This window comes from Oncorhynchus tshawytscha, linkage group LG11, assembly GCF_018296145.1.
Source record: "Oncorhynchus tshawytscha isolate Ot180627B linkage group LG11, Otsh_v2.0, whole genome shotgun sequence".
NCBI lineage: Eukaryota > Metazoa > Chordata > Actinopteri > Salmoniformes > Salmonidae > Oncorhynchus > Oncorhynchus tshawytscha.
In genome coordinates, this window is record NC_056439.1 from 18,411,083 (window position 1) to 18,432,150 (window position 21,068).

The 21,068-nt window shown below is 44.5% G+C and overlaps 1 protein-coding gene across 2 annotated transcripts in view; it reads left to right on the forward strand.

Moving 5' to 3' along the window:
- The window catches only part of crip2 (cysteine-rich protein 2), a 53,119-nt gene extending 33,847 nt beyond the window's left edge, over positions 1 to 19,272 (forward strand). Inside the window, exons 2-7 of one of the 2 annotated variants that reach the window (XM_024436978.2) lie at positions 15,175 to 15,232; positions 17,382 to 17,516; positions 17,883 to 17,951; positions 18,141 to 18,235; positions 18,569 to 18,626; positions 18,864 to 19,272. In XM_024436978.2, coding sequence (XP_024292746.1) covers positions 15,175 to 15,232; positions 17,382 to 17,516; positions 17,883 to 17,951; positions 18,141 to 18,235; positions 18,569 to 18,626; positions 18,864 to 18,931 — 483 coding nt within the window. In that variant the 3' untranslated portion in view covers positions 18,932 to 19,272. The remainder of the gene's footprint in view (positions 1 to 15,174; positions 15,233 to 17,381; positions 17,517 to 17,882; positions 17,952 to 18,140; positions 18,236 to 18,568; positions 18,627 to 18,863) is intronic. The other variant, XM_024436977.2, reaches the window with a different exon arrangement.
- The last annotated feature ends 1,796 nt before the right edge of the window (positions 19,273 to 21,068 follow it).

Sequence of the window (21,068 nt, forward strand, 5' to 3'; positions counted from 1 at the left end):
AATAGTCGTCAAGACTCATTATATGGTAACTTATTTAGCCAATTCTACCACTTTTTCAAGCTAGGAGATTAATGTAAGAATATAAATTTACGAATGCCACGATAGCTTGCTGAAACACCGTGTTCTCTCTACGGCGCCATTTTGTCCCCCCCCTTTAAATTGTTTAACTTGGGTCAAATGTTTCAGGTAGCCTTCCACAAGCTTCCCACAATAGGTTGGGTGAATTTTGGCCCATTCCTCCTGACAGAGCTGGTGTAACTGAGTCAGGTTTGTAGACCTTGCTCGCACATGCTTTTTCAGTTCTGCCCACACATTTTCTATAGGATTGAGGTCAGGTATTTGTGATGGCCACTCCAATACCTTGACTTTGTTGTCCTTAAAGCCATTTTGCCACAACTTTGGAAGTATGCTTGGAGTCATTGTCCATTTGGAAGACCCATTTGCAACCAAGCTTTAACTTCCTGACTGATGTCTTGAGATGTTGCTTAAATATGTCCACATCATTTTCCACCCTCATGATGCCATCTATTTTGTGAAGTGCACCAGTCTCTCCTGCAGCAAAGCGCCCCCGCAACATGATGCTGCCACCCCCGTGATTCACAGTTGGGATGGTGTTCTTCGGCTTGCAAGCCTCCCCCTTTTTCCTCCAAACATTACGATGGTTATTATGGCCAAACAGTTCTATTTTTGTTTCATCAGACGAAAGGATATTTCTCCAAATAGTACTATTTTTGTTCCCATGTGCAGTTGCAAACCGTAGTCTGGCTTTTTTATGGCGGTTTTGGAGCAGTGGCTTCTACCTTGCTGTGTGGCCTTTCAGGTTATATCTACCACACGGAACCCCACTAATCCTACCAACGGAAACGCACGAGGTGGCTAATAACAGACCTCCATCCTATGTTAGCTTGCTACCGATGGCCTGGCTAGCTGTCTAAATCGCCGTGACCCCAACCAACCTCACTACTCAGTGGACCCTTTTGATCACTCGACTACGCATGCCTCTCCTTAATGTGAATATGCCTTGTCCATTGCTGTTCTGGTTAGTGTTTATTGGCTTATTTCACTGTAGAGCCTCTAGTCCTGCTCACTATACCTTATCCAACCTATTAGTTCCACCACCTACACATGCAATGACATCTCCTGGTTTCAATGATGTTTCTAGAGACAATCTCTCTCATCATCACTCAATACCTAGGTTTACCTCCACTGTATTCACATCCTACCATACCTTTGTCTGTACATTATACCTTGAAGCTATTTTTTCGCCCCCAGAAATCCCCTTTTACTCTCTGTTCTAGACGACCACTTCTTATTGCTTTTAGCCGTACCCTTATCCTACTGTTCCTCTGACGATGTAGAGGTGAATCCAGGCCCTGCAGTGCCTAGCTCCACTCCTATTCCCCAGGCGCTCTCTTTTGATGACTTCTGTAACCGTAATAGCCTTGGTTTCATGCATGTTAACATTAGAAGCCTCCTCCCTAAGTTTGTTCTATTCACTGCTTTAGCACACTCTGCCAACCCGGATGTTCTAGCTGTGTCTGAATCCTGGCTTAGGAAGACCACCAAAAATTCTGAAATTTTCATCCCAAACTACAACATTTTCAAACAAGATAGAACTACCAAAGGGGGCGGTGTTACAATCTACTGCAACGATAGCTTGCAGAGTTCTGTCCTCCTCCCAGCTGCCCACTGCACTGAAGATAAGAAACACTGTCACCACTAATAAATCCACCATAATTGAGAATTTCAATAAGCATTTTTCTACAGCTGGCCATGCTTTCCACCTGGCTACTCCTACCCCGGTCAACAGCACTGCACCCCCCACAGCAACTCGCCCACGCCTTCCCCATTTCTCCTTCTCCCAAATCCAGTCAGCTGATGTTCTGAAAGAGCTGCAAAATCTGGACCCCTACAAATCAGCCGGGCTAGACAATCTGGACCCTTTCTTTCTAAAATTATCTGCCGAAATTGTTGCCACCCCTATTACTAGCCTGTTCAACCTCTCTTTCGTGTCGTCTGAGATTCCCAAAGATTGGAAAGCAGCTGCGGTCATCCCCCTCTTCAAAGGGGGGAGACAATCTTGACCCAAACTGCTACAGACCTATATCTATCCTACCTTGCCTTTCTAAGGTCTTCGAAAGCCAAGTCAACAAACAGATTACCGACCATTTTGAATCTCACCATACCTTCTCTGCTATGCAATCTGGTTTCAGAGCTGGTCATGGGTGCACCTCAGCCACGCTCAAGGTCCTAAACGATATCTTAACCGCCATCGATAAGAAACATTACTGTGCAGCCGTATTCATTGATCTGGCCAAGGCTTTTGACTCTGTCAATCACCACATCCTCATCGGCAGACTCGACAGCCTTGGTTTCTCAAATGATTGCCTCGCCTGGTTCACCAACTACTTCTCTGATAGAGTTCAGTGTGTCAAATCGGAGGGTCTGCTGTCCGGACCTCTGGCAGTCTCTTTGGGGGTGCCACAGGGTTCAATTCTTGGACCGACTCTCTTCTCTGTATACATCAATGATGTTGCTCTTGCTGCTGGTGAGTCTCTGATCCACCTCTACGCAGACGACACCATTCTGTATACTTTTGGCCCTTCTTTGGACACTGTTAACAACCCTCCAGGCAAGCTTCAATGCCATACAACTCTCCTTCCGCGGCCTCCAATTGCTCTTAAATACAAGTAAAACTAAATGCATGCTCTTCAACCGATCGCTGCCTGCACCTGCCCGCCTGTCCAACATCACTATTCTGGACGGCTCTGACTTAGAATACGTGGACAACTACAAATACCTAGGTGTCTGGTTAGACTGTAAACTCTCCTATCTTCAGTGCAGTGGGCAGCTGGGAGGAGGTGTTCTTATTCTCCATGGACTTTACAGTGTCCCAGAACTTTTTTGAGTTAGTGTTGCAGGAAGCAAATTTCTGCTTGAAAAAGCTAGCCTTGGCTTTTCTAACTGCCTGTGTATAATGGTTTCTAGCTTCCCTGAACAGCTGCATATCACGGGGGCAGTTCGATGCTAATACAGAACGCCATAGGATGTTTTTGTGTTGGTTAAGGGCAGTCAGGTCTGGGGAGAACCAAGGGCTATATCTGTTCCTGGTTCTAAATTTCTTGAATGGGGCATGTTTATTTAACTCACCAGCAGCAAGAGCGACCTCATTGATGTATACAGAGAAGAGAGTCGGTCCAAGAATTGAACCCTGTGGCACCCCCATAGAGACTGCCAGAGGTCCGGACAGCAGACCCTCCGATTTGACACACTGAACTCTATCAGAGAAGTAGTTGGTGAACCAGGCGAGGCAATCATTTGAGAAACCAAGGCTGTCGAGTCTGCCGATGAGGATGTGGTGATTGACAGAGTCAAAAGCCTTGGCCAGATCAATGAATACGTTTATTGAAATTCTCAATTATGGTTGATTTATCAGTGGTGACAGTGTTTCCTATCTTCAGTGCAGTGGGCAGCTGGGAGGAGGTGTTCTTATTCTCCATGGACTTTACAGTGTCCCAGAACTTTTTTGAGTTAGTGTTGCAGGAAGCAAATTTCTGCTTGAAAAAGCTAGCCTTGGCTTTTCTAACTGCCTGTGTATAATGGTTTCTAGCTTCCCTGAACAGCTGCATATCACGGGGGCAGTTCGATGCTAATGCAGAACGCCATAGGATGTTTTTGTGTTGGTTAAGGGCAGTCAGGTCTGGGGAGAACCAAGGGCTATATCTGTTCCTGGTTCTAAATTTCTTGAATGGGGCATGTTTATTTAAGATGGTTAGGAAGGCATTTAAAAAAAATATCCAGGCATCCTCTACTGACGGGATGAGATCAATATCCTTCCAGGATACCCCGGCCAGGTCGATTAGAAAAGCCTGCTCGCTGAAGTGTTTCAGGGAACGTTTTACAGTGATGAGTGGAGGTCGTTTGACCGCTGACCCATTACGGATGCAGGCAATGAGGCAGTGATCGCTGAGATCTTGGTTGAAGACAGCAGAGGTGTATTTAGAGGGGAAGTTGGTTAGGATGATATCTATGAGGGTGCCCGTGTTTAAGGCTTTGGGGAGGTACCTGGTAGGTTCATTGATAATTTGTGTGAGATTGAAGGCATCAAGTTTAGATTGTAGGATGGCTGGGGTGTTAAGCATGTTCCAGTTTAGGTCGCCTAGCAGCACGAGCTCTGAAGATAGATGGGGGGCAATCAGTTCACATATGGTGTCCAGAGCACAGCTGGGGGCAGAGGGTGGTCTATAGCAGGCGGCAACGGTGAGAGACTTGTTTTTAGAGAGGTGGATTTTTAAAAGTAGAAGTTCAAATTGTTTGGGTACAGACCTGGATAGTAGGACAGAACTCTGCAGGCTATCTTTGCAGTAGATTGCAACACCGCCCCCTTTGGCAGTTCTATCTTGTCTGAAAATGTTGTCGTTTGGAATTAAAATTTCTGAATTTTTGGTGGTCTTCCTAAGCCAGGATTCAGACACAGCTAGAACATCCGGGTTGGCAGAGTGTGCTAAAGCAGTGAATAGAACAAACATAGGGAGGAGGCTTCTAATGTTAACATGCATGAAACCAAGGCTATTACGGTTACAGAAGTCGTCAAAAGAGAGCGCCTGGGGAATAGGAGTGGAGCTAGGCACTGCAGGGCCTGGATTCACCTCTACATCGCCAGAGGAACATAGGAGGAGTAGAATAAGGGTGCGGCTAAAAGCAATAAGAATTGGTCGTCTAGAACGTCTGGAACAGAGAGTAAAAGGAGGTTTCTGGGGGCGATAAAATAGCATCAAGGTATAATGTACAGACAAAGGTATGGTAGGATGTGAATACAGTGGAGGTAAACCTAGGTATTGAGTGATGAAGAGAGAGATATTGCCTCTAGAAACATCATTGAAACCAGGAGATGTCATTGCATGTGTGGGTGGTGGAACTAATAGGTTGGATAAGGTATAGTGAGCAGGACTAGAGGCTCTACAGTGAAATAAGCCAATAAACACTAACCAGAACAGCAATGGACAAGACATATTGACATTAAGGAGATGCATGCTTAGTCGAGTGATCAAAAGGGTCCAGTGAGTGGAGAGGTTGGTTGGGGGTCACGGCGATTTAGACAGCTAGCCGGGCCATCGGTAGCAAGCTAGCATAGGATGGAGGTCTGTTGTTAGCCACCTCTTGCGTTCCGTCAGTAGATTAGTGGGGTTCCGTGTGGTAGAGGGGATTAATCCAAATCACACAACAACAACAAAAATAAAAACAATAGATATAGTTATAGAGGCCCAAGAAGAAAACATAATGATAATAAAAATAAATACATTTTCCGATTGTCTATTCAGATAGCAGCCGGTAAGACAGCTAACGGTTAGCAGGCCGCAGATGGGCGTTCAGGTAACGTCGCGACGGAGGAGCCAGCCAGATCTCCTTCGGGTAGATAACGTCTCCAATCCAAAGTTAAATCTAGAATTGGCTTCCTATTTCGCAACAAAGCATCCTTCACTCATGCTGCCAAACATACCCTTGTAAAACTGACCATCCTACCAATCCTTGACTTCGGCGATGTCATTTACAAAATAGCCTCCAATACCCTACTCAACAAATTGGATGCAGTCTATCACAGTTGAATCCATTTTGTCACCAAAGCCCCATATACTACCCACCATTGCAACCTGTACGCTCTCGTTGGCTGGCCCTCGCTTCATACTCGTAGCCAAACCCACTGGCTCCATGTCATCTACAAGACCCTGCTAGGTAAAGTCCCCCCTTATCTCAGCTCGCTGGTCACCATAGCATCACCCATCTGTAGCACGCGCTCCAGCAGCAGGTATATCTCTCTGGTCACCCCCAAAACCAATTCTTTCTTTGGCCGCCTCTCCTTCCAGTTCTCTGCTGCCAATGACTGGAACGAACTACAAAATCTCTGAAACTGGAAACACTTATCTCCCTCACTAGCTTTAAGCACCAACTGTCAGAGCAGCTCACAGATTACTGCACCTGTACATAGCCCACCTATAATTTAGCCCAAACAACTACCCCTTTCCCTACTGTATTTATTTTATTTATTTATTTATTTTGCTCCTTTGCACCCCATTATTTTTATTTCTACTTTGCACATTCTTCCACTGCAAATCTACCATTCCAGTGTTTTACTTGCTATATTGTATTTACTTTGCCACCGTGGCCTTTTTTTTGCCTTTACCTCCCTTATCTCACCTCATTTGCTCACATCGTATATAGACTTGTTTATACTGTATTATTGACTGTATGTTTGTTTTACTCCATGTGTAACTCTGTGTCGTTGTATGTGTCAAACTGCTTTGCTTTATCTTGGCCAGGTCGCAATTGTAAATGAGAACTTGTTCTCAATTTGCCTACCTGGTTAAATAAAGGTGAAAAAAAAGGACTCGTTTTACTTTGGATATAGATACTTCTGTACCTGTTTCCTCCAGCATCTTTACAAGGTCCTTTGCTATTGTTCTGGGATTGATTTGCACTTTTCACATCAAAGTACGTTCATCTCTAGGAGACAGAATGCGTCTCCTTCCTGAGCGGTATAACGGCTGTGTGGTTCCATGGTGTTTATACTTGCGTACTATTGTTTGTACAGATGAACGTGCTACCTTCAGGCGTTTGGAAATTGCTCCCAAGGATGAACCAGACTTGTGGAGGTCTACAATGTTTTTCCTGAGGTCTTGGCTGATTTCTTTTGATTTTCCCATGATGTCAAGCAAAGAGGCACTGAGTTTGAAGGTAGGCCTTGAAATACATCCACAGGTACACCTCCAATTGACTCTAATTATGTCAATTAGCCTATCAGAATCTTCTAAAGCCTTCACATAATTTTCTGGAATTTTCCAAGCTGTTTAAGTCAACTTAGTGTATGTAAACATCTGACCCACTGGAATTGTGATGTGAAATAATCTGTCTGTAAACAATTGTTGGAAAAACTACTTGTCATGCATAGAGTAGATGTCCTAACCGACTTGCCAAACCTATTGTTTGTTACAAAGAAATTTGTGGAGTGGTTGAAAAACGAGTTTTAATGACTCCAACCTAAGTGTATGTGAACTTCTGACTTCAACTGTAGATCAGTAGCTCTCAAGACGACATTACCATCAACGTTCTATAGGCCTAGAGCTTAGCCTACAGCTGAACTCTGTAGATGTGCTGCCTGTGTCCTTGCTGAAGGTTAGCTGTGACTTCATGACCTAGCCAGCCAGCCCATAGAAATACCAGTACAATGTATTATAAAACTGTTCTATTTCATTCAATGAGTCAGCCATTCTATTTTCACCATGTCTGTGTTTTATAATGAATACAATATATCACCGCCAAGTCCTCTCATATCTCCTCCATACACTCTTAGTATGACTCAGTATGACTCAGCACTGGTCCCTGGGCCTGGATCAGAACAGAAAGGAAGGAGAGGTGTACATGCAGCCTTTTTCATGACCTAGCAGTCAACCATTCTATTTCCACCTTGTCTGTACATGAAGACTGAATATCCCCTTCAGTCATCCCTAAAGAAATGTCCTCTCACTTCCAACTGCGTTTATTTTCAGCAAACTTAACATGTATAAATATTTGTATGAACATAACAAGATTCAACAACTGAGACATAAACTGAACAAGTTCCACAGACATGTGACTAACAGAAATTTAATAATGTGTCCCTGAACAAAGGTGGGGGGTCAAAAGTAACAGTCAGTATCTGGTGTGGCCACCATCTGCATTAAGTACTGCAGTGCATCTCCTCCTCATGGACTGAACCAGTTTTTCCAGTTCTTGATGTGAGATGTTACCCAACTCTTCCACCAAGGCACCTGCAAGTTCCCAGACATTTCTAGGGGGAATGGCCCTAGCCCTCACCCTCCGATCTAACTGGTTCCAGATGTGCTCAATGGGATTGAGATCCGGGCACTTCACTGGCCATGGCAGAACACTGGCATTCCTGTCTTGCAGGAAATCACGCACAGAACGAGCAGTATGGTTGGTGGTATTGTCATGCTGGAGGGTCATGTCAGGATGAGCCTGTAGGAAGGGTACCACATGAGGGAGGAGGATGTCTTCCCTGTAACGCACAGCGTTGAGATTGCCTGCAATGACAACCAGCTCAGTCTGATGCTCTGACACACTGCCCCAGACCATGACTGACCTTCCACCTCCAAATCGATCCCGCTCCAGAGTACAGGCCTCGGTGTAACGCTCATTCCTTCGACGATGAGCACGAATCCGACCATCACCCCTGGTGAGACAAAACCGCGGCTCGTCAGTGAAGAGCACTTTTTGCCAGTCCTGTCTGGTCCAGCGACGGTGAGTTTGTGCCCATAGGCGACGTTGTTGCCGGTGATGTCTGGTGAGAACCTGCCTTACATCAGGCCTACAAGCCCTCAGTCCAGCCTCTCTCAGCTATTGCGGACAGTCTGAGAACTAATGGAGGGATTGTGCGTTCCCGGTGTAACTCGGGCAGTTGTTGTTGCCATCCTGTGCCTGTCTCACAGGTGTGATGTTCGGATGTACCAATCCTGTGCAGGTGTTGTTACACTTGGTCTGCCACTGCAAGGACGATCAGCTGTCCATCCTGTCTCCCTGTAGCGCTGTCTTAGACATCTCACAGTACGGACATTGCGATTTATTGCCCTGGCCACATCTGCAGTCCTCATGCCTCCTTGCAGCATGCCTATGGCACGTTCACGCAGATGAGCAGGGACCCTGGGCATCTTTCTCTTGGTGTTTGTCAGAGTCAGTAGAAAGGCCTCTTTGGTGTTCTACGTTTTCATAACTGTGACCATAATTGCCTACCGTCTGTAAGCTGTTAGTGTCTTAACGACTGTTCCACAGGTGAATGTTCATTTAATTGAACAAGCATGGGAAACGGTGTTTAAACCCTTTACAATGAAGATCTGTGAAGTTATTTGGATTTTTACGAATTATCTTTGAAAGACAGGGTCCTGAAAATGGGACGTTTCTTTTTTTGCTGAGTTTATAATGGCGCCGGAGGGGATGGGTGCCGTTTTATGGGCTCCTTAACAACTGTTCTATTTTGTTATTTTTTTCCCATGGTTTGTAACTTATTTTTTACATAAAGTTGATGCTACCGTCTCTTATGACCGAAAAGAGCTTCTGGATATCAGAACAGCGATTACTGACCTCGAACTGGACGAAGATCTGTTCTTTTAATGAGTCCTACACAAAGAATATACTGCTTTCCGGAGACCAGGCCCAAATCCCTGCCATTCACGTGAAGAAAAGGCGGAGATACAGAGGGAGAAGGTCGGTTCTATTGGCCAACGTGCAATCACTGGAAAACAAACTGGATGATCTATGATCGAGACTGGCCTACCAACGGGACATTAAACACTATAATATCTTATGTTTCACTGAGTCGCGGCTGAATGACGACACGGATAATATAGAGCTGGCTGGGTTTTCCGTGCATCGGCAGGACAGAGCAGCTATGTCTGGTAAGGCGAAGGGTATGGTGTGTGTCTATTTGTCAATAACTGCTGGTGCGCGATGTCTCATATAAAGTAAGTGTTGCTCGCCTGAGGTAGAGTGCCTTATCATAAGCTGTAGACCGCATTATTTACCAAGAGAGTTGTCATCTACAGTTGAAGTCGGAAGTTTACATACACCTTTGCCAAATACATTTAAACTCAGTTTTTCACGATTCCTGACATTCAATCCTAGTAAAAATTCCCTGTCTTATGTCAGTTAGGATCACCACTTTATTTTAAGAATGTGAAATAATATAGAGAGAATGATGGATTTATTTCAGCTTTTATTTCTTTCATCACATTCCCAGTGGGTCAGAAGTTTACATACACTCAATTAGTATTTGGGAGCATTGCCTTTAAATTGTTTAACTTGGGTCAAATGTTTCGGGTAGCCTTCCAAAAGCTTCCCACAATAAGTTGGGTGAATTTTGGCCCATTGCTCCTGACAGAGCTGGTGTAACTGAGTCAGGTTTGTAGGCCTCCTTGCTCGCACACATTTTTTCAGTTCTGCTCACAAATTTTCTATAGCATGAGGTCAGGGCTTTGTGATGGCCACTCCCATACCTTGACTTTGTTGTCCTTAAGCCATTTTGCCACAACTTTGGAAGTATGCTTGGGGTCATTGTCCATTTGGAAGACCCATTTGCAACCAAGCTTTAACTTCCTGACTGATGTCCTGAGATGTTGCTTCAATATATCCACATAATTTTCCATTCTCATGATGCTCATGGACGAGGAAGGCCGATCAGACCCCATTAACATCGACGGGGCAGTAGTGGAGTGGATTGAGAGTTTCAAGTTCCTTGGTGTCCACATCACCAACAAACTATCACAGTCCAAACATACCAAGACAGTTGTGAAGAGGACACCTTTTCCCCCTCAGGAGACTGAAAACATTTGGCATGGGTCCCCAGATCCTCAAAAAGTTATACAGCTGCCCATCGAGAGCATCACCGCCTGGTATGGCAACTGCTTGGCATCCGACTGTAAGGCGATACAGAGGGTGGCCCAATACATCACTGGAGCCAAGCTTCCTGCCATCCAGGACTTATATATATACTAGGCAGTGTCAGAAGAAGGCCCAAAAAATTGTCAAAGGACTCCAGTCACCCAAGTCATAGACTGTTCTCTCTGCTACAGCATGGCAAGCGGTACCGGAGCACCAAGTCTAGGTCCAAAAGGCTCCTTAACAGCTTCTACCCTCAAGCCATAAGACTGTTGAACAATTAATCCAATGGCCACCTGGACTATTTACATTGACCCACCCCCCCCACCCCTTTTGTTTTTACATAGCTGCTACTCATTGTTTATTATCTATGCATAGTCACTTTACCCCTACCTGTACAAATTATCCCCGCACATTGACTGGGTACCAGTACCCCCTGTATATAGCCTTGTTATTGTTATGTAATTTTATTGTGTTACTTTTTACTTAACACTTTCTTGAACTGCATTGTTGGTTAAGGGCTTGTAAGTAAGCATTTCACGGTAGTCGGCGTATGTGACAAATAACATTTCATTTGATATTGGTTATGTCAGTGTGAAACAGCCCTGTCCCTTGGTCTGGATTATAACAGAACAGGAAGGAAAGAAGGATGTGAATTCTGCAGCTTTATATGACACAAAATCACACAAGCTATTCCCCACCCACCTCAGACCAGACGCTAGCCAGTCGTCAGTAGATACTAGATGCAGTCCTAGCCTGGGTTGTTTAATCTCTCTCTCATCATTACATCATATAAATGTTCTTTCTCCATGTCCTCTCCACAATTTCCCTCCAGACCTCATGGACAGGCAGCAGATCAGACACACATGATTTAGATGTACTCTAGTCCATCCTCTCCATTGACAGCACATCCCAAATCCAACCAGCAGCCTTAGGCTAGGCTACATTGCCATGGTGAGTGCATGGCTGTGGTCGGAAAAGTCTGTACCCCATCATCATGGAACTGAAGGGATGATTCAGAGATGGAGTGGGGGGGGTTAGTAGTGTACTATAAGAAAAGACAAGGAATGTAGTCCGTGTGCTATGAGGAGATCCCATGCACAGTACAGCAGAGGTCAGGGTCTCTATAAGCAGAGGACAGGGGAATAACGATGGGGGAGATGGCACCACTGCCCCCTGGGGCTCCATAGATGGCAGAGTCATAAGGTCATCAGTATACTTCCCATCCGAAACTGTAATGAACAGTTTGTGCATTTGTTATGATGACATATTGTAATGTTTTTGTTTGTTTTGGTCTTCTGCAAGGTTTTTTTCAGCTGTTCGTGCACACTAATACTTTTTTTCAAGGCAAGCTGAAGTTCAGTTCAGGCTGAAGTTGAAGTTCAGTCTATGCCCCTTCGTTGGTCATTGGTCAACAGTAGTGATTCTTGCAATTTGAGAGACGACTTGATTTCACGCACATTTTTTCACTTGGGAAATACTGCAATATCTTAGATTAATTCTGACTATTTTGTGGAAGTGTATACTGGCTACGGCGCCTCAAGATGGACAAAGATGGACACTGGCTACGGCGCCTCAAGATGGACAAAGATGGACAAGGCTGTTGCATCTTTTTCTCTCTTTTTTAAGTGAAGGTTTTTTTTTAAGGGAGTATGCGAGTTCGGCTAGCCGCCAGCCAACTGTAGCTTACAGAAGCCTTTAGCAAGCCTCCATAGTACACATTATGCACACACACACAGGCCAAGCCTTCATCCTGGCTCTATCCAAGGAGGAGGTCATAACTCTGTTACGACACACAGAGAACCTTCCAAGATCATGTTTGTACTAATCTCCCTCACCATGGGTCCTGATACAGGTATACAGTTGATAATGGGCCTGGGTCTTACCACACAAAGGCCAAGGGAGCAGGATGAGCGGTGGTGGTGTGTCTGTGTGTGTGTGTGTGTCTCACGAGGAAGGGGGTTGTATGAGATCAGATTCGGGGTCAGGGAAAGACTAGGGCTGTGACGGTCATGGATTTTGGATGGCGGTAGTTGGCCAGCCAAATGATTGCAGTCACCGTAATAACTGTTCGGATAGCGAAAAAAGAAACACGGTCATTTTCTACTCTCCTCCACTCCTGACTGCATGTGCCGCCATAGAATGAATAGAACTGGTGTCTCAATTCATGTCAATGATGGCATAATGGGTGGACTGGCGGCCATTGCGATTCTACTAATAGGAGCAAAGCAGGAAGCAAAAGGAGGACGTAAAAGCAGGAAGTGTACCCATCAACACGTGTGGTGGTTTGTTGATTCAACTCAACTGACATTACTTAAAATACATTCCATTGCATGAGGCGCATCAGTTAATATGGGGCCTTTTTTTTAACTAGGCAAGTCAGTTAAGAACAAATTCTTATTTACAATGGCAGCCTACCCTGGCCAAACCCGGACGATGCTGGGCCAATTGTGCGCTGCCCTATGGGACTCCCAATCACAACCGGTTGTGATACAGCCTGGAATTGAACCAGGGTCTGTAGTTATGCCTCTAGCACTGAGATGCAGTGCTTTAGACCGCTGTGCCACTCAGCAGCCCTTATTCAGCACAGTCAATAATTTGATCAGCACTTTTATAAGCCATAAAGTGTGCATTCTCCCTATTTCCACTCACACTACAACCAGCACTGCAGCTGCAATTAATGAGTGTAGCAAAGTGTTTCCATAAGTTTGCATTGTTATTATAAGCGGCTTGTCTTTTATAACATAGAGGAATATTTCACTTTCTCTGGTCATAGAAGTTGTCGCGCCCTGGCCTTAGTTATCTTTGTTTTCTGTATTATTTTGGTTAGGTCAGGGTGTGACATGGGGGATTTATGTGTTTTGTCTGGTCTAGGGGTTTGTATGTTTATGGGGTGTTTTCTGGTCTAGGTGATTATGTAAGTCTATGGTTGCCTAGATTGGTTCTCAATTAGAGGCAGGTGTTTATCGTTGTCTCTGATTGGGAACCATATTTAGGCAGCCATGGGTATTTTGTGGGTGGTTGTCTTCTGTCTTTGTGTCTATGCACCAGATAGGACTGTTTAGTTTTTTTCCTATTTGTTGTTTGTATTTTGTAGTGTTCATGTTTATTGTCCTTATTAAACATGTTGAACACTAACCACGCTGCATTTTGGTCCTCCTCTCCTTCAACGGAAGAAAACCGTTACAGAAGTAACATCATTAATTGGTGCATGAGGCAGAAATGGATGTGGGAAAATTGGAAAGGCAAATGTCTCCTCCTTTTTGTGTCTGGGAAGTGAGTGGGCTAGGCTCTGGGCTCTGGACTGGGATAGGTTGATCCATCTTTAGGGTACTCATACTGCAGTGAATTATAACCACACACTGGGCTGGGTAATCTATCTTTCAGGTCTTACTGGTCCTGCTGTAGGGAAATACAACCAGAACTGTGAGGGGACCAGAGCTGTCTAGTGGACACAATGAAGCCCTTTGTGCTGGACCTTCCCTCCTGACAAACCCATCAGTGCCTATTAGTCAGAAAGAGAGAGACTAATATTACCAGAACTTTTACTGTATAGGCCCCATAGATGTTACAACCCCTGCGGATCTGTGTCTGTCTAACACACACACACTGTGTCTGCCTGTCTGTTTCTAGCTCCTGTTACAGCACTACATGTACTTCCTGTCATGGGTAATACATTATAGATAGTTGAGAAGAGAAACAGGCTGTTTTCTACTCTGGGTTTCTGAGTGGAATAAGAAGCCACGTGGGTGTGAAGGGATTGTGCGACTAAAGCAGTTTGTTCCCACAGTCGGCATTGGCACGTGGCCTTGTGCTGTGGCGTTGGTACCATAGCCTCCTTCATCCCCCTCTGCCTATCCACTTTGGCTGTATCTCAATTCATCCACTCTCTTCCCATCCTACTCACTGTATTGGAGGAGACCTTTTTTGACCTTTTTCTCCAATCCATTTTGTCAAGGCGGCAAGGAGAGAAATGGAATGGCGGAAAGATTAGTTAGGAAAGAGCTCTGGACTGGATGTCTTCTCTCTGGCCCAGGCTCTGATCCCTCTGCTGCCTGTCCATGCTGTTACATGACCATTTGATATGACCACTGACAACTATTACATGACCACCATCATCCCAGCATGCATTAGGAGGGACATAAGGTCCTAACAGACCCATCTCTAAGCCTTCGACTGACCTCTGTCATCCTACAAGGCCCATACTCACCTATCCTGGGTAGGATTGCAAAAATCTGTGGGGGGCTCCTGTTTAGAACTCCTGGAATCATGAGGGAATAAACAGGAAATCTGGAATCCTCCAACCAGGATTTCTGGGAATTTGGGGAAAGTTACCAGCATTTTGCAACCCTAAACTGGGTCATGTTCAGTACGTTTCCGAATGATTTCCACCTACTGAATAGGACCCTGATGTGAGGTGTTTGATTAATCAACAGTACTGGTCTCCTGTTTACAACCACAACTGATACCTGGGCTGGAACATTGTGACACATTAGAAAATGGAGATCAAGCCAGACTGACTTTCTTTCTCCCTTTCTCTTTCTCAGGAGGCTGTGGTGTTTTTTTTTCTCTGTCTCTCTCCTACACACACGCACACACAATCCAATAACCTTTTTTTCCAAAGATGCATGAGTCTGGCTAGAAGATGGAAATTGCCAAGCTATGGTTGTCAGTCTTGTGAGGTTTGGGCTTATAAATGTCATTTACTCACCGTCAGTCATTCTTCTTCTCTTTATTCCCTGTCTACAGCATGATGGGAAGCCCTTCTGCCACAAACCATGCTATGCTGCCCTCTTTGGTCCAAAAGGTTAAGTACATCTTATTATTGTCATAAGGCATACATTAGATCAGGATGGCAATTCCATGGTAACAGAATGATGCTCAAATGTTTTACTTTAAAGTGTATGTCATACCAAAAACAATGTTTGCAAAGTTTAACAAACTATACAACTCTATGCACAAGGACAACTTTTAACAATTTCAACTGAAAACTTTCCAAAAACACATTCACTTGAAGAAAAGTGCGGACGCAAAGTTTGGTAACAGAATGACGGCACAAACAACGCAAACCGTCATTCTGTTACCAAACTTTGCATCTGCACTGTTCTTCAAGTAAATGTGTTTTTGACAAATGTTCAGTGGAAGTTGTTAAAAGTAGTGTATAGAGTTGTGTGGTTAGGGGTATTCAAATCCTTCCCTACGAGGTCTGGAGACTGCTGTTTTTCTGTTCTCTTCTACACTACTGTTAAAAAGTTTGGGGTCACTTAGAAATGTCCTTGTTTTTGAAAGTATAGCTAATTGTTTGTCCATTTAAAATAACATCAAATTGATCAGAAATACAGTGTAGACATTGTTAATGTTGTAAATGACTGGTGGAGCTGGAAACTGCAGATTTTTTTATGGAATATCTACATAGGTGTACAGAGGCCCATTATCAGCAACCATCACTTCTGTGCTCCAATGGCACGTTGTGTTAGCTAATCCAAGCTTATTATTTTCAAAGGCTAATCGATCATTAGAAAACCCTTTTGAAATTGTTAGCACAGCTGAAAACTGTTGTTCTGATTTAAAGAAGCAATAAAACTGGCCTTCTTTACAATAGTTGAGTATCTGGAGCATCAGCATTTGTGGGTTCGATTACAGGCTCAAAATGGCCAGAAACAAAGAACTTTCTTCTGAAACTCATCAGTCTATTCTTGTTCTGAGAAATTAAGGCTATTTCATGTGAGAAATTGCCAAGAAACTGAAGATCTCGTACAACGCTTTGTACTACTCCCTTCAGAGAACAGCGCACTGGCTCTAACCAGAATAGAAAGAGGAGTGGGAGGCCCCAGTGCACAACTGAGCAAGAGGACAAGTATATTAGAGTGTCTAGTTTCAGAAACAGACGCCTTACAAGACCTCAACTGGCAGCTTCATTAAATAGTACCCGCAAAGCACCAGTCTCAATGTCAACAGTGAAGAGGCAACTCCGGGATGCTGGCAGTCTAGGCAGTTGCAAAGAAAAAGCCATATCTCAGACTGGCCAATAAAATGAAAAGATTAAGATGGGCAAAAGAACACAGACACTGGACAGAGGAAGATTGGAAAAAAGTGTTATGGACAGACAAATCTAAGTTTGAGGTGTTCGGATCACAAAGAAGAACATTCGTGAGACGCAGAAAAAATGAAAAGACGCTGGAAGAGTGCTTGACGCCAAATGTCAAGCATGGTGGAGGCAATGTGATGGTCTGGGGGTGCTTTGGTGGTGGTAAAGTTGGAGATTTGTACAGGGTAAAAGGGATCTTGAAGAAGGAAGGCTATCACTCCATTTTGCAATGCCATACCATACCCTGTGGAAGGCACTTAATTGGAACCAATTTCCTCCTACAACAGGACAATGGCCCAAAGCACAGCTCCAAACTATGCAATAACTATTTAGGGAAGAAGCAGTCAGCTGGTATTCTGTCTATAATGGAGTGGCCAGCAGTCACCCGATCTCAACCCTATTGAGCTGTTGTGGGAGCAGCCTGACCTTTATGGTACCTAAGAAGTGCCTATCAAGCCAATCCAACTTGTGGGAGGTGCTTCAGGAAGCATGGGGTGAAATCTCTTCAGATTACCTCAACAAATTGACAACTAAAATGCCAAAGGTCTGCAAGGCTATAATTGCTGGCTGTAAAATAACTACCTCATGAAGCTGGTTGAGAGAATGCCAAGCGTGTGTAAAGCTGTCATCAAGGCAAAGGGTGGCTACTTTGAAGAACCTCAAATATAAATAATATTTTGATTTGTTTATCACTTTTTTTGGTTACGACATGATTCTATCTGTATTTTTTTCATAGTTTTGATGTCTTCACTATTATTTTACCATTTATAAAATAGTACAAAATAAAGAAAAACCCTTGAATTAGTAGGTGTGTCCAAACTGGTCTGAATCTAAACTCTGACTTCTCTCTACCCTATGACCACTGAAGGTGTGAACATTGGCGGAGCAGGGTCCTATGTGTATGAAGCCCCCGTCAGCAATAACCTAGCCTCTACTGACTTGAACGCCCCCCCCAAGCCTGCTGAGGAAAAGAAAGTGTTTGTACCCAGGGCACCTGTCAAAGGTACATGCTAGTGTGTGTGTGTGTGTGCGCGTTCTTTCGCGCATGCATGTGTATGTGTCCACATATGTAACTGAAGACATGGGAAAAGTTGTGAAATAGTGAAAGTAGCTGCCTACAGATCTGAGTTTGATAGAAAGGGGAAGTAGACTTGGTCTTCCTGCTGACTCAGTGATGAGACCTACTATACAGGCCAGGCTCACACCAGGGATGGTCCCAGTGGACTTTCTCAAGCTGTTCACACTGCGTTTTCCCACAGTTGCAGACCAGAGGCTATACTAGTGTGTGTGTGTGTGTGTGTGTGTGTGTGTGTGTGTGTGCAGCTATCTGCTGGTGAACTCTCTTTCTGACTCTTCTGTTTCTTTACAGCTTCCAGCATCACCACCTTCTCTGGTGAGGCCAACCTGTGTCCCAGGTGCAGCAAGAAGGTCTACTTTGGTAAGTAGCCATGGCACACTACCAGGCTCAGAATAAACTGTTAGGTGTTAGATTACAACTGGGCCTGTCGTGCAGTTGCCATGGTAACGTGTCCTGTGTGTCTTTTCCTTTTGAATGACATTTGAGCATTTCCGACACACCTGCCGCTGAGGTCATTGATTTCTAAGTTATTGTGTGTGTGTATGGCAGCTGAGAAGGTGACGTCCCTGGGGAAGGACTGGCATCGGCCCTGTCTCCGCTGTGAGAGGTGCAGCAAGACCCTGGCCGCCGGCAGCCACGCAGAGGTAGGAGAGATGAGGGGAGGGAGAAAGGGATGACGAGGGGTGTGAAAGAGGCAGGAAATTTAAACAGGAAGGGGCCAGCTGCAAAAAAACAATCAATGTTCAAGGGAATCCATCTGAGCACGGCACAACACAGAATCACTGAACTACGAATCATCTTGGATCCTAAATAACTGCTCATTATGTTATCAAGATTAGGGAGTCTACACAGCACCTTGCTCAAGCCGGTTTTCTTGAATGCACCTGAATGGCATAAATGCGTCATAATTAGGATGTTCTGAATGAATACATGGTATGATTGCACATTTTCATACAGTGTCTTTTGTGTTATAACAGCATAATGGCCAGCCATACTGCCACAAGCCATGCTATGCTTGTCTCTTTGGACCCAAAGGTAGGTGCTTGTCTTTACTCAACCACTAGGTGGTGGTGTTGTCCATAAATATTAGCTATACTTTAACAATAGCCTATGCTGGGTGTTATAGCTGTTAAAAGAAACTGCTTATATTGCACTTCCTACATAAAAGTGACGCAAAACCACCAAAAGAAAATAAGTGATTTGTTATACTGTAACACATTTTCAGCATTTGATACTGATGCCTGTTTGTTTGTGGTGTTCTTGTGTCTCCAGGAGTGAACACTGGAGGTGTTGGCAGCTACATCTATGAGAAGGAGGTCAGCACAGAGGCCCAGCCCTGAGCTACTGCGGTCTCAGGTCCCCAGCCTCAACCTAAGCTCTCCAATACTAATACCACAATCCAACACAGTATTATTAACACTAGGCTTTAGCCCCTATAGCTCCTTCTATAAGCAGCCCTGAGAGATCCAAGGCCTCTCTTCCAGCTCCTCCCATTTAACCCCTGACCCCAAATATTTCACCACCTGGCCCAGCCCACCTCAGCCTCCTAGCACTGCAGTCCTCTAATATACACTAATATATATACACTAATATACATATACACTGACCAAAAGTATGTGGACACCTGTTAGTCGATTCCAAAATCATGGGCATTAATATGGAGTTGGTCCCTCCTTTGCTGCCACAGCAGCCCCCACTCTTCTGGGAAGGCTTTCCACTAGATGTTGGAACATTGCTGCAGGGACTTGCTTCCATTCAGCCACAAAAGTATTAGTGAGGTCAGGCCCTGATGTTGGGTGATTAGGCCTGGCTCGCAGTCTGTGTTCCAATTCATCCCAAAGGTGTTTGATGGGGTTGAGGTCAGGACTCTGTGCAGGCCAGTCAAGTTCTTTTACACCGACCTCGACAAACCATTTCTGTACGGACCTCGCTTTGTGCACGGGGGCATTGTCATGCTGAAACAGGCAAGGGCCTTCCCCAAACTGTTGCCTCAATGTTGGAAGCACAGAATCGTATGCAATGAATGTTATAGTATGCTGTAGCGTTAAGATTTCCCTTCACTGAAACTAAGGGGCCTAGCCCGAATCATCAAAAACATTGGGGCAGGTAGCTTTTTCCTGGCATTCGTCCGTTGGAACTGCAAGATGGTGAAGCATGATTCATCACTCCAGAAAACGCGTTTCCACTGCTCCAGAGCCCAATGGCGGCGAGCTTTACACCACTCCAGCTGATGCTCGGCATTGCACATGGTGATCTTAGGCTTGTGTGCAGCTGCTCTGCGATGTAAACCCATTTCATGAAGCTCCTGACGAACAGTTATTGTGCTGACGTTGCTTCCAGAGGCAGTTTGGAACTCAGTAGTGAGTGTTGAAAATGAGGACAGACTATTTTTACACGCTTCAGCTTTCGGCGGTCCTGTTCTGTGAACTTGTGTGACCTACCGCTTGTTGCTCCTCAACGTTTCCACTTTACAATAACAGCACTTACAGTTGACTGGGGCAGCTCTAGCAGGGCAGAAATGTGACGATTTGACTTGTAGGAAAGGTGGCATCCTATGACGGTGCCACGTTGAAAGTCACTGAGGTCTCCAATATTTGTCTATGGAGAGTGCATGGCTGTGTGCTCGATTGTATACACCGGTCAGCAATGGGTGTGGCTGAAATAGCCACATCCACTAATTTGAAGGCGTGTCCACATACTTTTGTATATATAGTGTAGCTTGACGCTTCCCAAACACTTTATTAAATTACATTTTATTTACGCTTTAAAAAGAAAAAATAATTTATGGAACACAATTTAGCCCTGAGAGGGTTCTTCATATTACTGTATGGAGCTACCATTCTCTCTCCCCACTGAAACATAAGTTCTTCACCTTTTATGAGTTCATGATTAGTTTATGTCATGTTTATGTATATTTACGAGCGTGGATATAAGCACATTATAACCCCATATACAATGTTACTTTAAGAACTGCAATAAAACATTTTTTTATTTAACTTTAAGTACCCCTAACGCGGCCTTTGAGGGGGAGTTTAGAGACGAGACCAGGTGAAATAGGTCATATGATCCCTGTCTGTAACGTAACAAATATATTTCCTCAGATTAGTGATACATGGTGTTTTTAGGGGTGTTGCGTTGTCATGGTAACATGCTGACAGGCATGCAGGTGTACCTGGGAGAGAGGGAGTAGTCTAGCTGCAGGTGCAGGTGGTGCTGTTTCAGGACAGGAGCACCACTTTAAATCCCTCCTGCTAGATTTATGGGTTAAGACCTAGATTTATACAGTTTTGGCCGCAGACTACATTCCTGATCAAATGGATGATATAAAAAAAAGTATCTGGGGTTTAAGTTCCAGAAAGAGTCTGGATCATTTTAAAAGATGGTATTTTAGGGTTGTGGGTCAATAAGGGTAGCCAGGTTCATGATCTGTTTGTACTGTTTTGCCTATGGTCATTGCACGTCAATGGATACCATAGT